The 18,523-nt window shown below is 39.7% G+C and overlaps 1 protein-coding gene across 1 annotated transcript in view; it reads right to left on the bottom strand.

Moving 5' to 3' along the window:
• LOC137018674 (exostosin-1) overlaps positions 1 to 18,523 on the bottom strand; it is a 420,441-nt gene that overhangs the window by 92,178 nt on the left and 309,740 nt on the right. Inside the window, exon 2 of the mRNA XM_067383379.1 lies at positions 6,281 to 6,374. Within this exon, the coding sequence (XP_067239480.1) occupies positions 6,281 to 6,374 (94 nt within the window). The remainder of the gene's footprint in view (positions 1 to 6,280; positions 6,375 to 18,523) is intronic.

Raw genomic sequence — 18,523 nt, 5'->3', positions numbered from 1 at the left:
CGTGCATCAAAGCCTGATTTCATCCGGGGCATTGGATACAGGCCGCGTGGTTAAGGTACGGTGTGTGCACGGGGATATCGCGAGTTATCCGTTGGTGTCAGTCGGGATTCTATTTAGGGGTCAAAAGCATAGTGTGGAGGTGGCAGTTAATCCGCACCTCCGGCACCCGTTAATTTTGGGGACGAATTGGCCCGCATTTAATAAATTATTGGGGCATTTATGCTCGGGTGCCTCTTGGAGTAAGTGTACGCGGGGAAGGGAAGTGCGAGTGCAGGCGGGGGAGACTGACCGGGGACCAGTGGTGACTGCCTCAGGGGAACCGAGCGGGATCGGGAGACTGATTCTCTCGGACCGTGATGATTTTCCCCTGGAGCAGTCTCACGATGAGACGCTGAAAAATGCGTTTGAGAGGGTCAGTACGATTGACGGTCAGCCTCTCCAGCCTGGACGACCACTAACTTATCCCTATTTTGCGATTATTAAAGATAGGTTGTATCGAGTGACCCAAGACACTCAATCAAAGGAAGATACAACCCAGTTGTTAGTACCAAAGAGCCGCAGGGAAATGCTTTTCCATGCGGCTCACTCCAACCCAATGGCTGGACACTTAGGACAAACAGCGACACTAAATCGCCTCATGACCCGATTCTTTTGGCCGGGCATTCACGAGAACGTGCGCAGGTGGTGCGCGTCTTGTCGTGAATGTCAGCTGGTAAATCCTCCGGCCACTCCAAAAGCGCCTTTGCGCCCCCTTCCATTAATGCAGGTCCCCTTCGAACGAATTGGCATGGACCTCATCGGGCCATTAGAGCGATCAGCGAGAGGGCATCGTTTTGCATTGGTCATTGTGGATTATGCAACACGATATCCAGAAGCAGTGGCTCTCCGCAACATTTCCGCTAAGAGTGTTGCGGACGCCCTCTTCAGTTTAATCTCCCGAGTGGGGATTCCGAAAGAAATCCTCACTGATCAAGGCACGGCGTTTATGTCACGTACGCTACGCGAACTGTACGAATTGTTGGGCATTAACTCGATTCGAACCAGCGTCTTTCACCCACAAACGGACGGGCTGGTCGAACGTTTTAATCGCACGCTTAAATCCATGATTCGTAAGTTCGTTCAAGAAGACGCCAAAAAATTGGGATAAATGGTTGGAACCCCTGTTGTTCGCTGTGCGAGAGGTCCCGCAAGCCTCCACGGGGTTTTCCCCCTTCGAGCTTCTCTTTGGGCGCCACCCCCGCGGGGTGTTGGATGTCCTAAGAGAATCTTGGGAGGACGGACCGTCTCAATCAAAAAATGAAATTCAGTATGTGCTGGACTTGAGAACAAAACTCCACACTTTGGGGCGGCTATCTATGGAGAATTTGTTACAAGCCCAGGACAGACAGTGCCGGTTGTATAACAGGGGAACTAATCTGCGTAAATTTGCACCGGGAGAGAAAGTGCTCGTATTACTCCCCACATCAAGCTCAAAATTACTGGCGAAGTGGCAAGGACCATTTGAGGTCACACGGCGAGTTGGTGATCTCGATTATGAAGTAATACGGTCCGATAGGAGAGGGGCACGTCAAATTTATCACCTCAACCTCCTGAAAAAGTGGAGTGAGGCGGAATCAGTGATGCTGGCGACGGTGATTAGCGGGGAGGATGATCTCGGGCCAGAGGCGAATGTAAAAAAACAATCCCTCGCTCTGGCCCCGGGGGGAGATCACCTTTCGCCCTCACAGCTCACTGATGTTTCCAAATTACAGGCTGAATTTGCCGACGTGTTCTCTCCCCTACCGGGCCGTACTGACCTCATTCAGCACCACATCGAGACAGAGCCGGGCGTGGTGATTCGCAGCCGGCCGTATAGGTTACCTGAACACAAAAAAAGTGGTTCAGGCAGAATTAGAGGCAATGCTTGAAATGGGGGTAATAGAGGAATCCAGCAGTAACTGGGCGAGCCCGATAGTTTTGGTCCCCAAAACAGACGGCTCAGTACGGTTCTGTGTGGATTATCGCAAGGTGAATGCAGTGTCGAAATTCGACGCGTATCCAATGCCGCGTGTGGACGAGCTTGACCGGCTCGGTACAGCTCGCTTTTATTCGACACTGGACTTAACAAAAGGGTATTGGCAGATCCCCTTGTCTCCATTATCCAAAGAAAAGACCGCTTTCACGACGCCGTTTGGATTACACCAATTCGTGACCCTTCCGTTCGGGCTGTTCGGGGCACCGGCTACCTTTCAGCGACTCATGGACAAGATCTTACGGCCCCATGCTGCGTATGCGGCTGCCTATCTGGATGACATTATTATTTTTAGTAATGATTGGCAGCGGCATATGCAGCATTTGAGGGCTGTCCTGAGATCGCTGAGAGGGGCTGGGCTCACGGCCAACCCGACGACGTGCGCACGTGGGCGCGTGGAAGTAAGGTATCTGGGCTTCCACTTGGGATATGGACAGGTGCGTCCCCAAATTGATAAGACAGCAGCGGTTGCAACCTGTCCGCGTCCCAAGACCAAAAAGGAGGTAAGACAGTTCCTCGGGCTGGCGGGATATTACAGAAGGTTTGTTCCTAATTATTCGGACCTCACCAGCCCGTTGACTGATCTGACTAAAAAGGATGCACCAGATACGGTCCAGTGGACGGAGCTGTGCCAGCAGGCCTTCACCCAGGTGAAGGCTGCTTTATGTGGCGGGCCGTTACTTCATTCCCCCTGATTTCTCTCTCCCCTTTTTGTTGCAGACAGACGCGTCGGACAGAGGGCTGGGTGCGGTCCTGTCCCAGGAGATAGAGGGTGAGGAGCGGCCGGTGCTGTACATTAGCCGCAAGCTCTCTAAGAGAGAGGCTAAGTACAGCACCGTGGAGAAAGAGTGTTTAGCCATCAGGTGGGCCGTCCTCACCCTCCGCTATTATCTCCTGGGGCGGGAATTCACCCTCTGTTCGGACCATGCCCCTCTGCAGTGGCTCCACCGCATGAAGGACACCAACGCGCGGATCACTCGTTGGTATCTTGCTTTACAGCCTTTTAAATTCAAAGTGATCCACAGGCCGGGTGTTCAGATGGCTGTGGCCGACTTCCTCTCCAGAAATGGGGGGGGGGGCTGCAGGCCGGACGGCTCCCCGGCCTGAGTCGGGCGGTGGGGGTATGTGGCGAGGGGGGCGTGGTTTAGCGGGGTCTGCGGCAGGAGGGAGTGTCTGGGGATGTGCGGTGATTGAACGGGTTGAATGTAAATCACGAACACCTGTTTCTCGTTCCAGTAACTGGCGTGGAGACAGGATAAAACGCCAGGAGAAGCAGGAGCGTGTGAGAGAGAGAGGGACTGCTGACAGTCGGACTAAGTGAGCTGTGCTCGTGTCGTGGAGTGAAGCCCGTCCTTGGATGTGGAATTATTGAGTGTGCGTTGCACCGTCTTTTTGTTTATGTGTTGGATATTTTTTCTCTGGTGAGAATAAAGACTGTCAGCAGCCCTAAAGCCGATTCCTGTCCTCTTCCTTCCCATTACACAAAGAACCTTCGTTACAGTGATATAAAGATAAAAAAATGACGTAATCAAACTACAGCGAGAGCAAACTGGCGACTCCTTTTGAATCGCTCTCGCGGTTCTCGAATCTCAATCTCGTTCTCGAGTATAATCGGTTGCAACGGTTTTTGGTTCATCAGTACACAACCGAAGAACCGCTTCTTTCGGACGTGTCCGATTTGAGAACCGATGAGCTGATGATACTGCGCATGCGTGATTCAGCGTGTGATCTGAAGCTACCGAACAGTACAAGCACCAGCTAACTAGGACAACTGATGCTATGAGAGGACTCGAATGAGGGGCCAACCTGGTGAAACGTAAGTTTATTTAATCATAATGTAAGAGGATCATGGTTTCTGGGCTGATGAAGACTAATGTATTCACTTTATAACTGTAAAACTTTGTTTGCACATCACTGCCTGTATATGTGTTTGGATGCTTTAGATGCAAAACTAAATTGTAAGAAACGCTTCAGATTATAATGTTTTAGTTGACTGATGTTATGATTACTAACTTTATACATTTGAATCACTTGTTTTTTCAACCCGGCCCGCGATAGACGACGTCATCATGGATGGCGTCATTACATTTTTTCGACCGGTTTATTGAATCGAACTGTCCGAAAGAACCGGTTCGCGGAAAAGAACCGAACTTCCCATCACTATTGTAAAGATCCATTTTGAGGGTTATATTAGCTGTGTGAACTTTGTTTATGTAATGTATTATAGAGTTGCGAGCTTGGGGGCAGGGAGCGTGAGCATTTAAAGGGGACACACACAGAAACGGCACATTTAATGATGCCCCAAAATAGGCATTTAAAAAATTGAATAATCAAATTTTTTAAATTTTTTTATATTTTTTTTTTAAAAATAATAAAAAAATTTGAGCTGAAACTTCACAGACACATTCAGGAGACACCTTAGACTTATATTACATCTTGTGAAAAAGGATTCTAGGGCACCTTTAAATAGTCTGGTTAAGTGTTTGCTGTTCCTCTGAAACCCTCCACCTCCCCCAGCTCCACCTGCATAGATCTGCTACGGCAGTGGTTCTCAACCACGTTCATGTAACTATTGTAAAAATGAGTGATTTTCCGACCAACCTCAGTGCGGCATGTGCAGATCATACAGAAACTTATGAATGAGATTGTATTGTTTGTTCTCATAGGCAGTTGGAACAATTTGTGAAAAGTGAAACTATACTGACATTAAATAAACAACTAAAAAATGGCATAGATGCTAACTAAACAAAAACTGTTTATAGGTTTGTACAATTGGTCTCCAGGGAGGCAGGTAGTCTGTTGGTTTAGGTTTGAGTGAGATGGTCTTTAAATTCAAGACTGCACCTGACCGTCCAGCATTCAAAGGTGACAGTCATATGGAAGACTTAAGGAGGTTTGTGCCAGATATCAGGAGTGAGGCAGAAACCACAGCTTTGGTAATCCCACCTGACCTTTCACACAGATGCCTTCCATCACACACACATGCCTTCTCTCCCTACATGCTTTTTTTTTTTTTTTTTTAATGGAGATGGTTGACAACAGAAGGACTGCCCCACATGCACCAGCATCTAAAAGCCTTTTGATGTCTCTTTTCAAAGTGCTCCCATCAGAGAGCACAACACAGGGAGCCACTGCCTCACTCAACTGCTGGAGAGATGTGAAAAATACTGAGGAAATTCAAACACCCTGTGTTTACTTCCCATATCTGACTGACAAATATCGGTTTTGACAAGCTAAAGATGGGACTGGAAAGCATCTTCACTAGCAGCATACAGTATAGACACTTTTTTATTGACCCACTTTCTGATTTTATGCAACTCTATATTTAATATTTCTCATAAAGTGACCTTCATAATTATCAAATGTTTTCATTTATATGAATATAGCATTGATCTGGTGCAGTCAATTTACATTAATTACATTTTACATATTATTAATAATATACAGTGTATGAATCAACATAAAAAGAACCACAAAGCTTAATGGTACTACCAAGGTGTTTTTATTGGTCTATTTACACCATTTAAAACTTAACAAAGTTGCTTTTTTATTTATATTGCTTGAAAAGTGTAAATGTGTGTTTTTTTTAAATTAAATGCAATAAATAAAAACTGCAAAATAAATATATTTTTTATATATTGTTACAAAATATTCTAAAAACTGCTGTTATTTATATTTAATAATAATCAGCACAATTATTTTCATCTGTAATAATAATAAGAACATCAAATATAATGATTTCTGAAGGATCATGTGACATCGAAGACTGGATTAAATTTACATTTTAAAACATTCAAAAAAGGATCTGTATGGATATCAATATCTACATCATATATCATTCAAAAAATACTGTAAAATGTATAATGTTCCAAGATACTATTAATAATTATTAATATTAATCAATAACATTAATTGTATATGTATTATGTAAACTCTCTGTTCATTTTAGAATCCTCTATGTGTGGTATTGACAACTAATGAATAACCACACATAGAGAGAAAAAGAGAGAGAGAAAGAGATTGAATGAGAGAGCGAGAGAGACATTTATTAATAGTTCTCTTCACCTCTCCTCTTCAATATAAGAATCTCTGGGTGTTTTTGAAAAGATGACAGAATGTCAATATCAATAACCCCTACATCAGTGTAGTGTAACCTCAGGGCTCCAAACGGCTGAGCCCTAAAAACATCCAAGCCAATCAAAAACACCTGTTATGAAAGGAAGCATGCTGTGACAGAGTTTTAGACAGGCAAACTTCCGAGTCACCAACCTGCAGGGCCTCTAGAAAGCGGAAGGACCCGAGTCGCCTGCCCCGAGGAACAAGGCAAAAACTGGAGTTGTGTAGTAGCTCCTGGTAATCAAACCTGTGAACACACACATAAAAACAAAATGCCACAAAACATTAGAATCTGCTCTTTAAAAAATGTTTTCAAAGTCATATTATTTAACATTTGTTACTTCATTGTCAAAAGCTGTGAATGATTCTACATGCAGGTATATATACTCACACATTTCCAAATGCACAACATACAGTAAATGGCAAAAAGTGGGAAGAGCTAATGGTAAGATCAATCCCTAAATCACTAATCAGCAAGCATGGGCATGACCACGTCAATAAAATATTTATATAGGCCAAGATATCAAATAAATATATAATAGATACATAATAAACAATACATTAATAGGCCAGTTCCTCAACCAGGGGCTGGGGCCCATTAGGATCCTCAAGATGAAAAGATGAAACTGAAGACAAAGCTAAAGTGTGATTTCTAGACGTGGAAAAGTTATATGAATCAATACAATCTTATAACTCTTATAATTTATTGTTTATATATATATCATGTGGTCATGGGGTCTTCGGATATATGTGTATATATTATATCATTATCACAAACTGTATCTGCTATCTGCTAAAATACAACCGTTTTAGCAGAGATATACAAAACAGGTCATTTTTTTGCTGAAATGTAAATTACTCTGTATTAACTTCTTGTTTATAGAACTGTTGTATATAAAGTAATATCAGTCAGGCTAATTAAGTAATATCACACTTTTTTTTATTACAACTGTGCTGTTGTTCTGACTACAGCCAGCTGTGCTGATATTCAGTACAACATCACTCTTGGTCATGTGATATTTCTTAATTAACCCGACAGTATGGTTAATACGGTTGCCAAGCAACATAGCAACTTGGTAAATTAATATCTGATGTGTGGTCACAGGTGTATAGCTGCTATTTACTATAATGCAGCTCATGCAATTGGATCTTAGAGTCCGATCTTTTTTATTATATTTGCTCTGGCATATTATATTAGGACAACACAATAAACATACTGGGAGAGAAAAATCAAGATTCAGCTGAAGGTGGAGGGATAGCAGTAAGAGATCCTGTTATTTGCTCTCTCCTTCTGTTCTCACAGTCAGCCTTAATCTGGCTAGAGCTCACTCTCCTCTATTTAATTCTCTTATAATTACTGCCTCACACTCTTTCGCTCCCTTTCTTTCCTCTATTATCTCAAACCTGCATCACCCGTTCAGCCAATAAGTGGAAAATATGTTGTTCTTCTTCTGAACTTCATTTTCTCTTTCTCCTCACTTCTACAAAATTTAAATAATGAGTAAACACTTAATTAATCCTTCTTCCAAAACATGTTTTTGTCTTACCCTGATTCACTATGTCTATAATAAGTGTTTATATTTTAGACCTGACAGGATGGTTTTGCAGGAAATTGCATCAATTGCCTGTGTGTGTCTCGTCATATCCGTAAATAGAGAAATGTTGCTCCGGCTACTTTGACGTGTGTATGGTGTGGGACTGGCATTAGTTAGTTGTTTCAACGAGCATAAGGTTGACATGGAGCAGCTAAATATCGATCATCTAAAATTCTAAATCCAACTGTTAACTTTTTTGTTGGTGTTTGTTGCCATTTGTCTGTGCGGTGTGAATTGGCCTTAAAGGGTTCTTCAGGATGATACAGTTCCAAATAGAGCTGTTACTATGTGTAAATAACCTTTAAAAGGTGCTCTATGTAAGAATGACAGCTAGTGGTTGAAATGGGTACTGCAGTCCATATTCAAAATATTGTAAACATTTGGGGCTTAGCCCAAATGTATGTTGTCCAATGACAATATAATTTTCTGTTAACAGCTTTGCTGTCATGAAAGGAACTTTGTAGTAGCATGCTGGATTAAAATGTACAGTGTTTCCCACAAAACTTTGTTGGGTGCACCTCCTCTAGGGGGGTCTGGGGGCATGTTCCCCCATAAGAAAAATGTGTACATTTTAAGGTTAAATGCATCAATTTGGTGCACTTTGAGAGCTCAAAACTGAGAGCTTAAGCCCATGTACAGTGTGCAAATTGAACAAAGAAACTGCATTGACTTGTACCTGGACATTAAAGAGGGCTCAACATCTTTTTAGTTGTGATGTAGTGTTTCAGTCTACATTACATTGACACTGGTGTTTTAGGATGCCAATTATTAGGCCTACAATAATATTATATTATGATTTATGTTATATCATAAAAAAAACCCTTCAACTGGACCGAACTTGAGTCTTGAGGTCTGCCGCTGCTCTGGGGTGTGTGTCCTGAAACCATCGTTAGCCACCCATGGTCGTAAGTCCCATTGAACTCTATTGGTAACGACGGAACTTGCGACCATAGTTTGCTTTGGGAAACGCAACCCCTGAGTGAGTGACAAGAGGCGTGGCTGTGCACAGCTGTGGTGTGCGTGAACTCACTTGCGGAGGGAAGATAGAGAAAGTGCTGCAGGTATCGCTGCAGAAAAGCAATACTGAACTGTTTAACATATTTTAATAGAGAGATTAGAAAAATGATATTCTGACAGCAGTGTTAAAAAACCTCAAACCTGAAAGATTCAGGGCTTTTGGAAAAACATTCGGGGCTCCAGCCCCCTTAGCCCACCCCAAGCTCCGCCCCTGGCGAGGAGAGATAATTAGTTGATTTATTGATTTATGATGAGTTGATATCGCGTTTTAATATGCTCCCATTCATAGAGATTTTTAGATGGATGCTGAGGCTTTTTAGGTCGGGTAGAATCTGTGATCTCTGACCCAGTTTGTTCACTGGCTTCCATAGCTGCAATTCGCTACATGTGTTTTCTGCCAATTGGCCCGGGGTGGCGAAATACTATTGGGTAAATTGACAATGTGCGGTCTTGCACAGACCAAAACAAAAACAGAAATTCCGACACGGAACGCAAATTTCAAAGTAAAATAACTGGCTGTAGCAATTGTTTTCAGAGAAATGAATATGTGAACTGAGCATTTAATAAATATCTGCAAACATATTATGGTATTTTTATGCTTTAGTACAGTCAAAAACTTGCATAGAGCACCTTTAAAGAACCATCTTTTTTTAAAGTGCACAACCAAAACAAGGTTTTTCTGCAAAAATGCATGCAGTTTTGTTTTTTAACCAGAGGTCCAAAAGTTACATATTAAGTTGAAGTACTAAAATAACTAAAACTAAATAAATTAAAACTAAAAATGTAATGATTTCTGGTCAGAGCAATTCTCCACAACTGCTAAGAATAAGATTGTAGATATCTGAGATTGCTTGCCCTGAGAACTGCTGCTTCTAAAAGCACTGAAGTTGTAAGAATCACTTTGGGATTCGTTTTCTCAAAGATCAAACCTCCTGACCTCTTGTTGTGTCTTGTAAGGGTTTCCAAAAGCAAGATTGGACACAACTTTTCACTAGACTGCAAATGCTACAATAACATTCACAACCACCTCAAAAAGAGGGTTGTCAATTAATTAAACATTTCAAACAAATGAATTACATGCTAATCTGATTAATTAATCTGAACACTATTTTTAAGGACTTAAAAATGCTCTCCCAGCTGTTTGGTGTCAAGACCAAGATAAGTAACAAAAAATAAAGACTTATTTTAGAGTGCAGACAGACTTAATTTCCTTATTGCTAACATTTTACAATAAGGTCCAATTAACAACTAACAGTGAAAATATACTTCTAAATTATTTATTAATCTTACGTTAATTTTGGCACTGAACAGTTGTATTTTTATTAACTAACAAACGCCAATTAAATAAATAAATAAACTAAATTAACAGCCCAAATAAAATCAGTATTTCTCGAACACCAACTAAATATGAAATAACAACCAAGTAGAAAAAGAAAATTGCTTTTATTCACAAAGTCTTGTTCAGTTGGTGGTTGTGATTGTCCCCTGTTGTGCTCTGTAATTAAAATGGAAAGTTTGACACAAAAAGTCAATGTGTTACAGTGCAGAACTAAAAAGAAGTCAGAATGTTCAGAACAGAGAACAAAAAGGCTTTTGTTTTTTTTTTTGTTTTGTTTTTTACATTTAAAGCTATTTTAATACAACGTCTTAAGGCAACATCTTAATTAGAGGTGCCATATGGCTAATGTTCCATTTGAGGATACGAATAAAAAGGGTTGCCTCGGGTGGCATCTTGATGAGGGGGGCATGGGGCGCCTTCAAACAAACAGTGATTTTACGTAGTTTCATTTGCCACGCCAAATATATAACTAAAATCAGTCACTCAATGAAATGCTACCAAATAAACCACAATTCATTCATAATACTGTGAATATATAGTTTCATGTACATAATGTTACATTTTCTCCTGGTTAGTGTGTGAAGCTGTTAAGAATATATAAAACCAGTCTGAGCATAGGCGTAATTGGTGGGTGGGATGGGTGGGACATGTCCCCACCACTTTTTGCCAGGGTCGATATTGTCCCCACCACTTTTTGCCAGGGTCGATATTGTCCCCACCACTTTTTTTAAACATCTTGCAGCAATGATGCATCTAATACAAAAGAAACATCTCTAGTTGATTAGCAATTCATTCATTTTTGTTAAATAATAGGGATTTGTTTTTGAAATCATGTTAAGTGCTGCCGCTGATATCAGCAACAGTGTTTTCTTGGTGCTCTTGCACATTGCGCAGTCTTCACACCGACGAGTCGGAGACTCTCTATTTGTTCTGGTGAAATCACAAAACAAATTACACATAAATATGTCCCTGCTCTTGATATACAATCACTGATGAACATCTTTGGTTTTAATTAAAATAAAAAATAAATTAAAAAATAAAAAATAAAAAATAATTTGAGGGCGGATTAGAACCCAGAACCTCTGGCATGTTGAACAAAAAGTCTACCACCAGTCCATGAGGACAATCTAATATTAAGCGTGGATCTACGTATTTGTTTACTAATGTAAATACTCTTGAGACTGACAATATTTTAAATTATAGTAGTTGTAAGGATGAAACTATCATATTAAACATGAGGTCTGTGTCAATAAATTTTGTCAATTTATTATTGTAATAATACAATTACAATACACCCCCTCCCCCAAACCACACACATTCCTGTCCCACCCACTTATTAAAACAAAGTTACGCCACTGAGTCTGAGCATCACTAAGATGGATCATAGTTTAAAGTGCAGGAGTATAATAATCAGGTTATCTTCCTTTTTTTTTTTTTGCGCACTTCTGCAATTTAGATAATTACGTAATTGTGTAATAATATGATTCTTTTTTGAATTTCTATGTATGTACAATCATTTGTTTACTTATTTTTAAGGAATTTCAGATGTTTCTTCTGGTAAGGTCAGTAACCACAAAATGCACAGTAACTCATTGATTTTCCTGAGAGATCTGTGTGTTTCATTCTGATCAGGCACAGCAGTGGCAGCCGTGGCCTTGAGAGGCACTTCTCAATAAGGGTGGAAGAACGTGATATATATTCACGTTTAACACTAAGACACCATAACAAATTCAGGTGCACATGACTGCTTACATAATGTGCAGCTGAATAAGCTTGATAAACTAGCCATGGATTCTTTCAGTGTGATTTCCCTATACTTTCACCTGCATATTGAAAAAAAAGATTAATGTTTACAAAAAATAACTAGGACGACTGTTGACTAAAAAACTGAATCAGATTATAACATAATATTAATTGCAAATAAAATTGCAAATAATCACAAATATCAATATTTTTTAATTGTTTAAAGTTGATGAATGATGATAAATGTCAATTACTGTTATTTTTATAATTAATCATAATTGAGGAGTTAAATTTACAATAATAACAACACATTCATAGTCTTTTCAGTGTTTATGTGTAGTATAGGCTACTCTGTCTTTTAAAGTTCTAGTGGATAATTCTATTTCACTGACTGCACCTACTCTATTTTTATGCGTTCATCCTAGAAAAACAAAAATGATACATTCATAAATAATACAATATGAGTATTGCACATTTAGCTCTCTGGTAGCTCAATAACACGTAGCATCGGGAGCAATTTACAACTATAACATGAACCGACGGAGGCCTGTAAATCTATTTCTTTTTCCCCAGCCGAGAGCATCCTGGAGAAAGAGTGGGAATAAGACAGAATGCGAATGAATATGCAGGTCTATTTCTCATTCTCTGCTCAAAGCGCAGCATAAAGGGCACATGAAGGAAAGTAAAGGCCTGTGACAAATGCGGTGACTGCAAGGGCGGCGCTATGCATTTTTTATTAGCTGTTAATCCATTCCTTGTGTAACTCAATATAAATCAAATTACCAGCCTACCATGCTGTCAGTGACTACAGTAATTAGATAGAAAAGTGGCTCGTAGAGGTGCCGCATTCTTTTAAGGTGGAAAAAAGCAAAGAGTGACATTGTGTTCACGGCTGTGCTTTCTGCTCCTCACTGGCAGGTGAGCGCCACTTATTCAATGACCAGAGAAGAGGTTGGACATGCCTGTGGGAGCAATTACTAGGAAAAGGAAAACAGATTATTTAGCTAGTTAGGCCTATCTGTCATTCACAATATTGTCCATGAGGGAAATCAGTTTCGTACACTGATTGTTCCTTCAATTACTGGCACTATTTCGTTTTTTTTTGTGTGTTATATAAAATCACATTTTTTTACAACAGTTTTTTTTTTTTTTTTTTTGCTTTATAATTAATCTAATTTAAGATAGACTTAATAGTTTTACTTATCACTACAATTTAAAAAAAAAAAAACTATGAAGATCTAAACAAAGAGTGAAGTTTATTTAACTGTGTTAAAATGAAATTATATCAGTTACACAAATGATGACATCACTCATTTGCATCACAAATGTTGTATCATTTCTGTTTTCAATAAAGCTGTAATTTTACCAAATTATTCAAAATATCCATGTTATTTAATCATTTGAAAGTGGTTAAAAATGCTATTAGTCTTACCAAAACGAAAGAGTCTTTTATCCTATTCTAGCAATTTTATTCCAAAAATTTCCACCACAGAATCTTTTAAAGGATTAGTCCACTTTCAAATAAAGTTTCTGATAATTTACTCACCCCCATGTCATCCAAGATGTTAATGTCTTTCTTTTGTCAGTCGAAAATAAATTAAGGTTTTTGATGAAAACATTCCAGGATTATTCTCCTTATAGTGGACTTCAAAGCTTCAAAGGGCTTGAAACCATACCAGACGAGGAATGAGGGTCTTCCGCTTTCCTGTGTGTCCTACGCCTTCCTTATTCTACTTACGGAAAAAAACGAAGCTGGCGCGGCGTTCGTTCCGTAAGTTGTATAGGGAAGGCGTGGGACATACAGCGTAATTTTTGAAGATTATGGAAAGCGGAAGCACGTACAAGTTCCTTCAACCGTTTGTAGGACATTGAAGTCCACTATAAGGAGAATAATCCTGGAATGTTTTCATCAAAAAGCTTAATTTCTTTTCGACTGATGAAAGAAAGACATGAGCATCTTGGATGACATGGGGGTAAGTTATCAGGAAAAGTTTATTTGAAAGTGGACTAATCCTTTAAATACAATATGGCATTTGAGATGCCATCTCCTTGTACGTAGACTGAGCAGACAAACTGAACTAGTGAGAGTGTGAAAAGTGTGTTTTAAGAGCCTACATTCAGTGCCCTCTGTAAGTATTGATACATTAAATTGCTCTGTTAGTTGTGGTGTCAAGACATCTATAAATATGAATAAAAGATTAATATGAGGCAGAAGTACAGAATGTCACATTTTATTATTGACTGTTTCAATACAAAATGTTTTACCAACTAATAGGTACGACACTTTTAGAGTTTCATCGCTCTGCCTAATGTGAGCATAAGTATTGGGACGGTTTAACTTTAAAAGTGTAAAAGCTAATTTTTAACTGTAAATCCCTTGAAAACAATCCCAGGAGCAAGTCTATCACCCATAGACATCACCAGACTCTAGCTTTCACACTTTTGAAATGATTTTTCAGGCCTTTAATACAGCCATTTTCAACAGTTGCTTGTTTCGGAGAGTTTCTGCCTTTAGTCTCCTCTTCAGCTGGTAAAATGCTTGTTCAATATTTAAATCTGGATACTGATTTGGCCAATCTAAGACTACCTCCACAAGAAGCCAGATCTTTCCCTATCCGACCTTTTTTTCCTCGTCTCAAGAAATATCTGCATACACATTAAACCAGTGAAACTGACTTAAAACGACGTAGTACACATGCCAGATCAGTATGTGGCGCTTTAATTCTGCCACAGAGATACACTAAAAACAGAGAAAAAGACTTGGAGCATGCGCATAAACCAGGGATGGACAACTCTGGTCCTGGAGGGCCAGTGTCCAGCAGAGTTTAGCTCGAACCCTAATCAAACACACCTGAACCAGCTAATCAAGGTCTTTAGGACTAGTAGAAAGTTATAGGCAAGTGAGTTTTTTATCAGGGATGGAGATAAACTCTGCAGGACACTGGCCCTCCAGGACCGGAGTTGTCCATCCCTGGCATAAACCTTGCGCGCTGTATACAAACTTTAGTAAAGCTAAGAAATAACGCTTTATTTTGGCTCAGTAGCTTCTGCAGCACAAACACGAGCATAGAGTCCTCTATTGTTGCTGCTGTTTTGTGTTGTTAGCGGCGTCTGACTAGGGTCAACACGTGGGGTGATGACATCATCGTTTCACAAAATATATGGATAGGCTGTACACACGGAAACGCAAGGGCAGCGTTTTCAGATTTATCCACTCTGGGACCCGGTTTCAAAAAATGTCGGATTCACATTCTGAAAACGCCGGATCCGTCTGGAAGAAATGCCTATCCAATACAAAATGTTTGCGTATACAGCGAAACTCGTCTCCGTGTGGACGGGGCCTAAGACCCACAATTTCTTTTCAATGATAATGTCCTTGATTGAGTTGGCAGTACCAGTGTTTTGGGTCATTGTTCTGTTGCCATATGAAGCACTTCCCAGTGAGTCTGGTGGCATTTTCTTGAACACTGGTAGGCAAGATTTTTTTGTACACTTCTGAATTAATTCTTCTGCTGCCATCATTGAATAAGTCATCAATAAAGATGAGTGAGCCTGTTCCAGAGGCAGACATGCATACCCATGACATGACACTACCTCCACCATGCTTTCCAGATGAGGTTGTATGCCTTGGATCAATTGCAGTTTCTTTTTTCAACACACTTTTGCTTTCCCACTTTGATAAAGCTAGCTAGTTATCTATCTTTTTCAGGACATTCCAAATTGGACATTCCAAGTCAGTCTCCAGATTTAAATCCTATTAAACAAGCATTTCACCAGCTGAACAGCAGACTAAAGACAGAAACTCCCCAAAACAAACAACCATTGAAAATGGCTGCATTAAAGACCTGGAGAAGTATTTCAAAGTGTGAAACCAAGAGTCTGGTAATGTCTATGCATGGGTCACAGACTCGCTCCTGTGATTGCTTGCAAGGGATTTACAATTAAATATTAGCTTTTACACATTTACATTTACTTTAAGTTAAACCGTTCTGCTACTTTACTCACATTAGGCAGAGGGATACAACTCTAAAAGTGCTGTTCTTCTTAGTTGGTAAAACATTTTGTGTTGAAACAGCCAATAATAAAATGTGATATTCTGTACTTCTGCCTCATATTAATCTTTTAATCATATTTATAGATGTCTTGACACCACAGCTGACAGAGCAATTTTGTCTATATGGAGGACACTGTACATGCATGTGCTTATAGATGAAGTTAGCGTTCTTTATATGCAACCCAGGCTCAATGAGGGGAAAACAAATCTGCACAATATTATTATATACCTTTTTGCATGTTTCATGACACCTTTCAAAGTGAAATATCTAGTGAGTGGTGCTAAAAGTGTGTTTAGTTTTATCTGAAACAGATGAACGTGAATCTGGCAAAATCTTATTACATTGATTGTTGTACATATTGCAACAGATTGGAAATTAAATGTCCAGTGAGTGATGCTAAAAAGGTTAATGATTTATTAAACCCTACACTAAACCTAAACAATAATGTAAACATGACATAAAAACACATTCGCTGTACCAGGTGAGCTAACAATTAAGTTTACTATGTTAGAAAATCCATACATATGGAGCTGGTTATGTGATGCAAACGTCAAAATGTATTAGTTTACAAATCATGCACTATGATAAAAGTGTTTTGGCACTGCAGTGGCTAGCTATTACAAAACCAAAAGATTTACATGAAAGTGATAGCTTTATCACATCCTGCATGGACCAGGTGTTAGTCATGGTAGACCATTTTGCAGTGGAAATGAGTAGGTGATAAATGGATCAATGTAATTTGGGATCAGACTGCTAATAGGTTCACATCATTGTCCTTTCAAATTCTAACTCACAGCGTACCTCTTAAATGTGATACTATTATTGTTAATGAGACAGCAGTTGGTACACCCCCACAGAGAATGACTTTAGCAGAAAAGGACATAGTGATGATTACACTATTCATTCAAAACACTGCACTTAACCGGCCTGCCTAAAACTTTTTGTCATCCACTATCTAGTATTCTTAGAAATTAAAGTGGCATTGATATTGTGAGAGGAAAATATAGTTTAGTTCAAGCTACTGGCACATTTTTTAAGTATTCACTATGATGGAAATTTATTTTACAGTATATTTGTACATATGGTGGGAAGTCTCACAACTGTCCCGACCCAGATTCCACTCCAAGATAGGTGGTTGATCATGCTCCTTCCCCAAAATGGCTTATTTATTATATATAAAAAGAAGAAAGTCAACAGTTATGTTGTTTCTGCACCATTTGGGCAGATCACATCCTGAGCAAATGGTCATCAATTGTAGAATGGGAGCAGGTGAGGGACCCTGAGAACCATCTCAGAAAATGGGGTGTCTCAACTTCATTAAGATATAGACCACAGCTGTTAAAACAGGAGCAACTTCATTTACATTATTGGTGGTAAACTGTAACAAGATAAAAGGTTTGAGTTTAGGATGTTCGCTGTTCATTCCGACCTTCATTCTGAACCATTGTGTACTTTGTCACTGCTACTCAGCAATAAACTTCTTCAACAAGATCGACGTCCTCATAATTTTTTCTTACACAACTTTTATTGTATATCAAGCCAGCTGATTCATACAAGTCAAGTGCACATTTGCACAATATAAAGAATAACGCCTGTTTCACACATACTCATTGCAATTGTGTATGCGATGAAGGAGTCAATTTGTAGGCAACAAGGAAGTTAGCCACACCGGTTCCCTTGACAAAAACCCAATAGGACAGTGGTCTCATGGCCACAGCTCTGCACAGTTTAGCTCCAACCAGCTCCAACTCACACCTGCTTGGAAGTAATCCTGAAGACCTTGATTAGCTGAATCAGGTGTGTTTGATTAGGGTTGGATCAAAACTGTGCAGAGCTGTGGCCCTCCAGGAATTGATTTTGAGACCACTGCAATAGGATTTTCCATAGGCTTTTGGATTATCACAAAAAGCAAGCTCTGTGATCAACAAAGGTTTATGATACTTGCACGTTTTGTCCATCAAGACATGTTCACAGATGAACATAACTTTTATGAAGTTTGAAGCCTAAATGGAGTCGCCAGGAGTATAACGCTAAAGGTAGGCTATAAACGAACTACACTATGGTCGCTCGACTTCAACGTCACCATCACTAAGCTTCCGACAACTCTTTCGGTTTTTATCTAAACTCATTTTCCCAGCACGTTTGAGAACAGTTTATAAGAGTACAATTTTGTATTTTTGTAATTTTGTAATTTATTGTTGAGCATAATGAGGCTGTAAAAGCAGACTGAGCTTACCTTTTCGGCGTGATGACGTTTAATGTCCCCGACTGCCTGTGTAGTCCCATTTAGCCACTTGTTAGCAACCACCTTTTTCAAGACACATAACAGCTTAAAAAAAAAATCACGAGTGGGATAATACTGATGTATTTTTTGTCGTAGAATAAAACGTGAAACTGTCTTGAGCTTGTGTTCACCACAGAACTTTTTTCAGCCATTTAACCAAAATCCTATTCAAAAAAACTTCAGGGCGATGGAATCGGAAGTGTTAAAATGCTAACTCACTTTCGCGTTTTGGCCTACAAAGTGATGTCATACCTGCACCACTCTATTGTGCTTTCACATATGCTGCGTTTGCAGTGCGCAACTAATCCGTGGCTGTATATCATAAACACAACATTTACTTATTTTCTCAAATCCAAAAGGTTA

This window comes from Chanodichthys erythropterus, chromosome 4 (assembly GCF_024489055.1).
Source record: "Chanodichthys erythropterus isolate Z2021 chromosome 4, ASM2448905v1, whole genome shotgun sequence".
In the NCBI taxonomy this organism is placed as follows: Eukaryota; Metazoa; Chordata; class Actinopteri; order Cypriniformes; family Xenocyprididae; genus Chanodichthys; species Chanodichthys erythropterus.
This window is presented reverse-complemented; position numbering and strand designations above follow the sequence as displayed.